The sequence below is a fragment of the Dendrobium catenatum genome, unplaced genomic scaffold (genome assembly GCF_001605985.2).
Source record: "Dendrobium catenatum unplaced genomic scaffold, ASM160598v2 fragScaff_scaffold_431, whole genome shotgun sequence".
Taxonomy (NCBI): domain Eukaryota; kingdom Viridiplantae; phylum Streptophyta; class Magnoliopsida; order Asparagales; family Orchidaceae; genus Dendrobium; species Dendrobium catenatum.
In genome coordinates this window covers 292,816-302,977 of record NW_021318893.1, presented here as the reverse complement: position 1 = coordinate 302,977, position 10,162 = coordinate 292,816, and the positions used below count along the sequence as shown (strand labels likewise).

Here is a 10,162-nt window from a genome sequence, read left to right as displayed (position 1 = left end):
TGATTTTGGTTAGTTCTAAAGTTTTTTAAAATGTGCTTAAACTCTTAATACAAAATTTAATTATGCTTAGTTAAAAATTTACTCGCCTGCTTCAAATCTTTACTCTTTAGTCTTTCATAAAATATTACAACCATATGGAAGTTATTAGTCTTTCATGTACAACCCACCTGATGTGACAGGACAATGTAAAAATTTCTATCAATTAGACAAACTTACACAAATAGTTAAATTACATAAACTTGCAAAAAAAAAAAAAAAAGTTTTCCTATTAAAACTTCCTTTATAACATAATATTTGGATCATGCACTATGTTGTATAGCTCACCACAAAAACAATAAGACAAATAATTAAAAATATATATATTTAGGAGCAAGTCACCCGTTAAACAAACGACTTTGTTTACTCTTAATTTTTTTTTTTAACATGCCGAATACAATAAAAGAATTAATATGAGGTTGTTTAAAAATTTCCCCAATTCTAGCATGCAATAAGAGTGAAAATATTATCTTTCATGCACATATTTAATAAGATTTAGATTGCAAAACTTTATATAAATAAATGTAAAAATTTAATATTGGATGGATAAATTTATAAGAATAAGTCATGGTATATTTGCAAATCTTAAGAAAAACAAAATGTAGGTGGATAGGGCTACAAACGAGTCAAGCAGAGTCCAGTATGAGAGTGTCCACATTTGAGTTCAGTTTGTTCAAGTTTAGTTTGTGTTTGATTCAAGCTTTATTATTTGTGTTCATGTTTGATTTGTTTAAATCAATATTGTTTATGTTTAGTTCATGTTCGATTCATGTTCAATTTGTTTAGTGTTTATTGAGCTTTAAACAAACAAACCTTAACGAGCTATAAATGAGCTCTACTTCTAGATGCTCATTAACTTAACAAACGAGCTTTTATGGAGCCTCATAACAAACAATTATATATAGCATGTTCGTGAACATATTTAGAGATTTTTTTTAAACAAGGGAAAAATGGCAAGGGAAAAATGGCAAGGGAAAATGACAAGGGAAGGGTTCAGCGTTTGCCGCACTTCTTGTCTTTCCTATTCAATAAAATTTAATAAATATGCAAATTTTATTTTAGTTAGCATATGTTATAATATTTAATTACTTTAAATTTTAACATTTAACAATACTTATATCAATATATTATAATAAATATAAAATTTTTATATTATGTTTATTTATTAATTCTATAATCAAATATTAATTCAGTTTTTATTGAGCTTATTCACGAGTTTTGAATCTAATACGAATCTAGCTTTTATTGAGCTTAATATCGAGCTTGTTCAGCTTTAAATGATGTTATTTACAAACATAAATGAGCTAAACACATTAGTGTTCAAACTTGTTTATTTAAGGATCGAGTATTTAAAATATTGTTTAAATTTATTTTAGTTAATTAAACGATCACAAATAAGCATTAATCGAACTGGCAATTTGTCCGACGTTTAGTTCTCTTGCAGCTCTAAAGATGGGGAAATTATTGGGTCAAGTCACCAGACACAACTTACGTTCGGTATTCACAGTACTGAGCAGTATTGAGCACGACACTGTGAAGTACTGAGTACCGAGTAGTACTGAGAAGTACCGAGCTCGGTACTGTTTGGTACTGCTCAGTACCGAGTAGGAGATGATGTAGCGCATTTTCATTGGACTTCGAGCACATCCGGTGACCTGTCCCAATAATTTCCCCTAAAGGTGGACATGAGCCATTGATGGTAATCAGCCGATGTCCCCAGACAGTTAATGCAGATGACCATGGAGAGTAAACACTAAGTAGTAACAATTATGAACAATTTTACAAAAGAACCACTTCTAAAAAGTATTAATTTTGCTTCCAATCCGCCGCAATGATCACCTAGAAAAATTTTCAATCCCTCTACTAACAACCTTACAGGAAGAAATGCACTGAAGTCGAGAATGGCCGCTGCAGATTTTGCTAAAGTGGAAGCCGGAGAGCAAAGAGAGGGAAAGAATTGGACGCAGCGGAAATCCGGTGGCCGGAGAAGGCGAGCTTCGGCGGAGAGCCCCGACTCTGTTATTGCCTACTCGTGTGATCACAGAGCCACCAATGGCAGCGGTAACAGTTCCACCGCCGCTTATTTAAGCAGCGGCAGCAACTTCTCCTCAACGTCCCGAAGCGTTGCTGGGCGCTGCTCCTTTGGATCGGAGCACGAATCGCAATTCCCACAACTCTGCATTGTATGATCAGAGCTCACTCTTTCTCTCATTCTCGCTCTTGAACCTCTCTTTTCTATCTAGTGTGAAAGGGAAAGCTTCAATAAAAAAAATATGGATTTTGCGGCTGGTGGTCAGTTGATCTGTTGGTTTCACAATTTCCTTTAATGTTAAAGTTTAAAGGTAACTGATCCTTGACTAATAATGCATGGTATGACCGGATCGAATAAAGACATTAGACGAAAGAGTGAGGTGGACGACGGTGAATAGGAAAAAAAAAGGAGTTTGGAGGGAAGCACGGCAACTTCTTTTCTAACCATTATCGCTTTTCCTTTGCAGTAGCTGGCTGTTTTCGTCGGCATCTTCAGGATATGAAATGTTTATTTCTCCTTTGATTGTTACAGAATTTGGCAGTACGCGAGCGCTACTCCAGTGGCACTGACCCAGATCCAGATCCGGAGAAAAATGGCGCCATCCTTTCCTCGCCCCACAGTATTGTTGCAGGTACTAGCAAGCATTGAACAATTGGTCTTTGTTTCAGTCCTTTCTCTGCCAGTCATGTCTGCTCTGTAAAGGTCACTTTTTAAGATGCCCATCTTTTCAAAATCTCCCAGGCCCGGTGGAGGAATTAGAGCGAGCTTTAAAGAAGGAAGATGGTGAAGGGGAGGGGTACGGAGCCCTAAACACAACAGAGCATTCCTTCTTGCACGCCTTAAGAGGTAAAAGCCATTTTAAACCCCTCATTTCCTCATCCAAATATCTCTCATTTGCACTGAGTTTTGTACTTCATCCATCTGTTTGTTAGAATGTCAGATTCGGCGTCATAAATCTGAAGCCATCCCCATTCAGGGAAGGAAGACTCGAAGGCAAAGGCCTGCTTCTCTTGACCTTCACACCCCTAGCACTGATGTGGCTGTCTTGTCCCCTCGGTTTTTGGCCAGTGGCATGGGATCCATGAAGAAGAGCTCTGCCACCTCCTCTCACAGTAGATCAGAAGCATTCCCAAGCCCTGGAACGCCTAATTACCGGCACGGAACAGGAACAATTGGGTACCAGAAGGGTTGGAGCTCAGAAAGAGTGCCTCTGCCTGCTAATAGCAGCAGGAGGTACATGGGTGCCGGATCTTATCTTCCATTTAACAATGGCCGTGTTTTGCCTTCAAAATGGGAAGATGCAGAGAAGTGGATCTTTAGCCCTGTTTCCACTGATGGAGTTTTCCGATCGTCTCTCCCTTCCTCTCATCATAGACGTCCCAAGTCCAAAAGTGGTCCCCTTGGACCTCCTGGATACTCACCAGCTTCACCAATTGCTCCGTGCTTCGATAGTGGAAGGGTTGGAACCTTTACTGGTAGCTCACCTTTTTCGGCCGGAGTTCTGATTGCAGATCGTGGATTTTCTGACAACAGAAGAGGTGGCGTTGGCAGTGGAGAAAGTGCGAGGTCATCTTCAGCAAATGCTGAACCTTACATTTTGAGATCTGCAAGCATTCATGGGTGCTCTGAAAATTTACTCGAATCAGCTTCATCCTTACCAAACCCTCAGAGTAATGTCTGAGTTTCTAGCTTTTCCTCATTTCGATAGTATTTTTAGTTCATTATCATGCTAAGCAAGATTCTAATAATATGATTGATTTGCTTCACAAGAGATCCGTTAGTTTTTGTAATCTCTATTTATTTTTTAGTATTGCTTATAATTTCAGACTTGTGATTTAAAATGTTGAAAAAATAATTGTGATAAGGTTAATGATGATAATACTTTTAGCTTCTTCATGTTATTATATGGATTTGTTTTATTGCAATGACTGTCATTTTTGGAAAATCCTTGTTTTTACCTTGACCCTGAAAATTAGTCTTGAGTATTTACTGACTTATTGATGGATTATTGTATTTTCCATCACTGAAAGTTGAACATCATAGCTTCCAACATTTGCTAGTTGACTATAGAGACTATCTTCAGATGTTTTCATGAGTAGGTAGAAAATAAATGGGCATCTTTGATGCTTCGATTCTACTGTTTAATCAAACTTCAATTCTGCAGGATATATTAAGACCAAATGCTTTGCATCTCTTGAATACTCCAAAGTTACCATAATGTATTTAAACTAACATAGAGAATTCCCTATGTGCTTAATGTAGTGTTGGGGAAGTAAACCACACAGCGAAATAACAAGAAATAGAAAATTGTAGCGGAAAGAAAAAAAATATCAGAATTTAACGTGGAAAAGCCCGAAATCGGGAAAAAATCCATAGAGCCACACCACACTAAGAAATTCACTATGAAAATTTAGGACAAATAGCACAGATCTCTTTTCTCTCACTCTCTCCTTGTTAGTTTTCCTTGCACCATCATGAAAACTAACAAATAAAAATACAATAAAATCACCTAGGGATGTAACCATTCATGAAAAACGAGAAAGAAAACTATCTAGCCAGCATTGCAGTGTCGTGGCGTCAGGTTTGGAGTGCCGCTACACTCCATTATCTGTCTCTAGGCTGTCTGATGGCGCTGTAGTACTGGGATCTAGAGTGCTGCGATGTCGGGTTTTGGAGCACCGCATTGCTTAATTCTCTGTCTCCTGCCTCCAACTAGACAATACAGAGTCGTAGAACTTGGGTACACAGCACCGCAATAGTTATAGTTGTATGGAAGAAATTTTTTTGGTGCAAAGCACCCAAATTGAAGCAGAGGGAGGATCCCTTGCAACCCCTCGGCTAGCTCAACCAATGGAATTGAGATCCGAGGCAACAATATAACTCAATTGAATTGACACAATCAGATTCCACACAAAACTAACATGTTGATACCTAACAGAGAGTAACATACTATAAGCATTCATTGTAGGTTGTTGATCCCAACAACAATAAATATGCACAATAATAACTCCGATGATCATTTAATAGAACATCAACCAACAAATTTACTCCCTAGTGCTACTTCTTAATTTATTTCTATTAAGGTCCAATAGGTCTAATCTATTTATTACCTCAAATTAATCCATTTTTTGTTGGGAAAGTAGAACCACACAGCGAAACAAACAATAAAAGGAAAATGTAGCAGAAAAGAAAGAACACTAGAATTTAATGTAAAAATCTCAAATCAGAAAAAAAAACTATGGAGCCATACAACACTAAGAAATCTACTACGAAAATTGGGAGAAATTTGTTTAGATCTCTTTCCGTCTCACTCAGAACTAGCAAAGAGACATAAAACCTCCATGGGATTCAACCCTTCAAGTTAAACAGGAAAAACGAGAAAGAAAATTGCTCCACCTGACTTGCAGTACTAGGCTCTCTGTCTTTATCTTGATTAGCAGCATCGGGTTCTAGAGTGTTGCGATGCTCTACTCTCTATTTATCTCTAACTAGTAGACTATATAGTGCCCCAACACTCAAACCCAAGAAGGGGGAGGACCCCTGCAACCCCCCTGGTGAGCTCGACCAATGGTATTGAAGTTCGAGGCAATAGCACAACTAGTTCTATCGAGGAAATAACATTCCATACAAAAACTAGCATTTTTTATATGTAAGGCTGACAATAAATATTGTTTTTCACTAACAACTTGTGATTAACTTGATTTTCAGTAAGCTTGACAAGCTAGAGCAACTATTTTTAACTCATTTTCTTATTAAGCTAGAAGCAGAGCTATATTTGATGTGATGACTATTCCTAGTCCCATTATTCCTAGCCACGTCCGTTGCAGCCTCCACTAGTTCTTTTACCTTTTCTGTTATTCTTGCAGACTTTTAGCATCATTACGTTTACACCTTTTTCCTAGTCAGCTTTCTTCTTAGTATATATAGGGATATACCTCACTGGAGGCGAGTTAGTTGATTTTACTGATATAGTATTCCCGAAGAACGGGTTTTCCTCTTACTCCTCTTCCTCTCTCTGGATTGCTTATCTGCTCAGACTCCCTGTTCTTCTAACTATTCTCCTCTTCTCTGTTTAGTTTCTCTCCTTACTTGCAGGTTTCCACACCAAATTGGTATCAGAGCCAGGTTTCGATCCTGGGACCTGTGGATTATAAGCAATCCTCTCTCTGGATTGCTTATCTGCTCAGACTCCCTGTTCTTCTATCTGATGTGATGACTATTCCTAGTCCCATTATTCCTAGCCACGTCCGCTGCAGCCTCCACTAGTTCTTTTACCTTTTCTGTTATTCTTGCAGACTTTTAGCATCATTACGTTTACACCTTTTTCCTAGTCCGCCTTCACGGATTACCCCGTAGCATCACATCCGACAGAGATGTGAAGTTTATCAGTCACTTCTGGCGAGAACTTTGGAAACGGCTACAGACTGAAATTAAGCTGAGTTCAGCATACCACCCTCAAACTGACGGCCAGACGGAAGTCGTCAATCGATCTTTGGGAAGTATGTTGAGGTGCATTGCTCATGAGCACCCAAAACAGTGGGACGATTACTTGGGGCAGGCCGAATTCGCTTACAACTCTATGAGCAACCGATCTACCGGCCAATGCCCGTTTAGCATAGTATACACTAAAATTCCTAATCATGTCGTCGATATTGCTATTTTACCAAAATGCAGGAGCAAGGCGGCTGCCGACACCACCGAACAATATGTCAAGATGCTGGAGGACGTGAAGGCCAAACTCTCGGTATCAAATGCAGAGTACAAGGCACACGCCGATCAGCATAGGAGGGAGCAGATTTTCGAACCCGGCGAGCTGGTCATGGTCCGTTTGCGCAAAGAAAGGTTCCAACCTGGGACTTATTCCAAATTGAGTCCACGGCGAATTGGACCAGTACCCATCCTGCAGCGCATCAATAATAATGCTTACGTCGTCGACTTACCTCCTGGTTTTCTAACTCCTGCAACTTTCAATGTAGCAGACATCATAGCTTATAAATCAGCAGACACGGGTATCGCCCAAATTAATTCCTCAGGCGAGGAATCTCTTACAGAGGGGGAGATCTGATGTGATGACTATTCCTAGTCCCATTATTCCTAGCCACGTCCGCTGCAGCCTCCACTAGTTCTTTTACCTTTTCTGTTATTCTTGCAGACTTTTAGCATCATTACGTTTACACCTTTTTCCTAGTCAGCTTTCTTCTTAGTATATATAGGGATATACCTCACTGGAGGCGAGTTAGTTGATTTTACTGATATAGTATTCCCGAAGAACGGATTTTCCTCTTACTCCTCTTCCTCTCTCTGGATTGCTTATCTGCTCAGACTCCCTGTTCTTCTAACTATTCTCCTCTTCTCTGTTTAGTTTCTCTCCTTACTTGCAGGTTTCCACACCAATATTCGATTGTGTTAGCTCATTAATAGCTATATATATATATATATATTCATCCATTGGATTTTAATACAAACACCAAGATCTAAGCACTGCTCATATAAAGGTAAAATTTTTAAATTTAATATAATTTGAGCTAAAAATGAGCCTATCAAGCTCAAAGTGAACTGAAAATTGGCATAAGTTATGATGTCATTCTTATATTTCATCCATTGTATTTTAATCCAATTGCTGAGATCTAAGCGCTGCTCATATAAAGGTTTAATTGTTTGAATTTAATATAATTTGAGCTGCAAATGAGCCTATTGAGCATAAAGTGAACCGAAATTGGGCATAAGGTTTTTGGACCTATTGAGCATAAATCGAGCACAGGCTAAAAGTTCGCTCAAGCTTTGCTTGCTTATGCCCCTACATATATGAAATCCTTGGGTGGCCTTTAGGAAAGGACTACAAGGGTAAGTGAATTTCATTGGATAAACATTTATTAGACAGCAATATTTGCTGTGTCTGATCCCATTGTTGACTTTTATTTTCATATTGGGCTGAGCCAAATGATCTTCATGCAGATCAACGTGTAGAATACTGTGTTATGGGTAGTGACAGAGCTCTACTTGTGTAGAAATTCATTTTTTTGTTTATAAATACAAAGTATGCCAAATGATAACTCACATATTGTGAGATATTAATTATAGTTGACATTTCTTACCCGTCTATGTGATATACTCTTGCTCAGTGAATAATTTGACTTTTCATTATTTGTATATAGGATGTGCATGCTTCTTTTCAATCCCGTGTTGATATTATATTTTAGCATATCCACTCTTCTCTAAATAGTTTATCGTGTGCTAATTTTATTTAGATGAAAAGTTTGAATGCATCAAGGAGGGTACCAACTCTGCTATGTTAGTTTTGACGAAGGATGTAGCAACACAGATGAGTCCCGAGGGGAGCTCTCAATCTTCTCCCAAGCATGAGCCTTCGTACTTGCCCTCTCCTATATTGGTGAATACCATAGAAGAGCTGGAGAGCCATTTCCCAAAGCTGGAGGTCAGGGATGTTCAGGTTGATGATCAAGTAACAGTGACAAGGTGGACCAAGAAACAAATTGCCAGAGGTTCTGATAAGCGTTCAACAAATATTATAGAATGGAAAAGAAAAACTGTTGAGGCTAAGACTTCTGGTTGGAAAATGTCAGAAACAGCAAAATGTTTATCAAAGTAAGTTAAAGGAATATATCTCCTAGATCCAGCATGAGGCCTAGATTTTCATGACTTTGGTGACTTCTTTCTTTAATCTTTTTATTTTTCTAAAATTTATTATTTGTATTGCAAGGGTTATCATTTTGATCAAATTTATCACAGCTTATTTTTAATTTTGGCAAAAAAATATCATTTACTTAATAGATTTTTGCTTCAAATCTCTCATTATTTTCTCAAATTATTCGATAGTTTTATTATCATTTTGGTTTGCCTTTCACATATTTTGGTGTTAGCATTTAAACAAACTGAATTGTTTGTTAATTTAGTAACCTTTGGTCTGGTAATCCTAGTTTTTTGTTTTTTTTTTTTGTTTTGGTGATCTTAATCCCTTGTATCATTTTCATTGCATTCGGAACCAACATCTCGTTCCGATTTAGTATTAGATCTTTAGGTTATGATAACATATTACTCAAAGGGAGGGCTCATTATGATAGTAACTTAATAAATCATTGAAGGGCAATTTTCACACCTTTACAATATTAATTGATTGAATTATTAAATAAGCAAAATCAAATATGTAAGGAACTAATTCAAAATTTGAAAACCCATTGAAGTTCATGTACATGAACTTGAAGTTGAATCTAATTATAATGATGAACTTATTCATTTGAATTTTAATACAGGTAGGAGATGAGAGAATTTATCACGACGGAAATAATCAAGATAGATGTTATAGGGTTTATGATAATGAAGTTTGTAGAAGTTATCAATATCAAAATTTTGATATAATTGATGACATAACTAGAGGTTTAAAATTGAAGCTTCTACTTTTGATGGAAGGATAGATCCATTTGTCTTTTTTGATTGGATAATGGACATGGATATTATCTATAGTGGCAAATAATGTCTAAAGAGCAATAAAAAAACTATACAAAATTAAAATTGATTGAGTAAGCTAAAGCTCGAGACTAGAATGTACCACCACTTTGTTTGAGATAAATTTATTGTTAAAATAAAATGATTTGCCTTTTATCTTATCATATTCATCTACTTGATGCTTTCAATATTTTATGACAAGAGTTTGAAATTTTGATTGAATGATTAAGAAATTTGAAGAGTTGCATTTTGATATTGTTGAGGATTCTAAAATCACAATGTCTAAGTTTAGGATTATTTTAAAACTTAATATTAAACATCTCACATTAGACTTTGAATGCATGTTAAAAGTGTTGGTGTCTAAAATTGCGGCTTCATAAGCTTTATTGCATCGAAGTATTTGAAGTTCAATTTCCTACACCTTTGTATATTGAGGGGGTCACAGGTTTTGATGAGCATGTAACATCAACTCGTCTAAATTGTTGAATTCTTTTAACTAGAGTCGGGCATTCTTCTCATGAGAGAGTTGATGGCTAAGAGCCACAGACAAATAGGCAAGCTCCACTGTGTGTGTGCGCGTGAGAGAGAGAGAGAGAGAGAGAGAGAGAGAGAGAGAGAGAGAGAGAGAGA

General features: G+C 37.1%; 1 protein-coding gene across 1 annotated transcript in view; it reads left to right on the top strand.

Annotated features, from left to right (window-relative positions):
- The first annotated feature begins 1,922 nt into the window (after positions 1 to 1,922).
- The window catches only part of LOC110091957, a 25,313-nt gene continuing 17,073 nt past the window's right edge, over positions 1,923 to 10,162 (top strand). Inside the window, exons 1-5 of the mRNA XM_020816272.2 lie at positions 1,923 to 2,219; positions 2,600 to 2,699; positions 2,810 to 2,914; positions 3,001 to 3,738; positions 8,317 to 8,674. Of these exons, the coding sequence (XP_020671931.1) occupies positions 1,938 to 2,219; positions 2,600 to 2,699; positions 2,810 to 2,914; positions 3,001 to 3,738; positions 8,317 to 8,674 (1,583 nt within the window). The 5' untranslated portion in view covers positions 1,923 to 1,937. The remainder of the gene's footprint in view (positions 2,220 to 2,599; positions 2,700 to 2,809; positions 2,915 to 3,000; positions 3,739 to 8,316; positions 8,675 to 10,162) is intronic.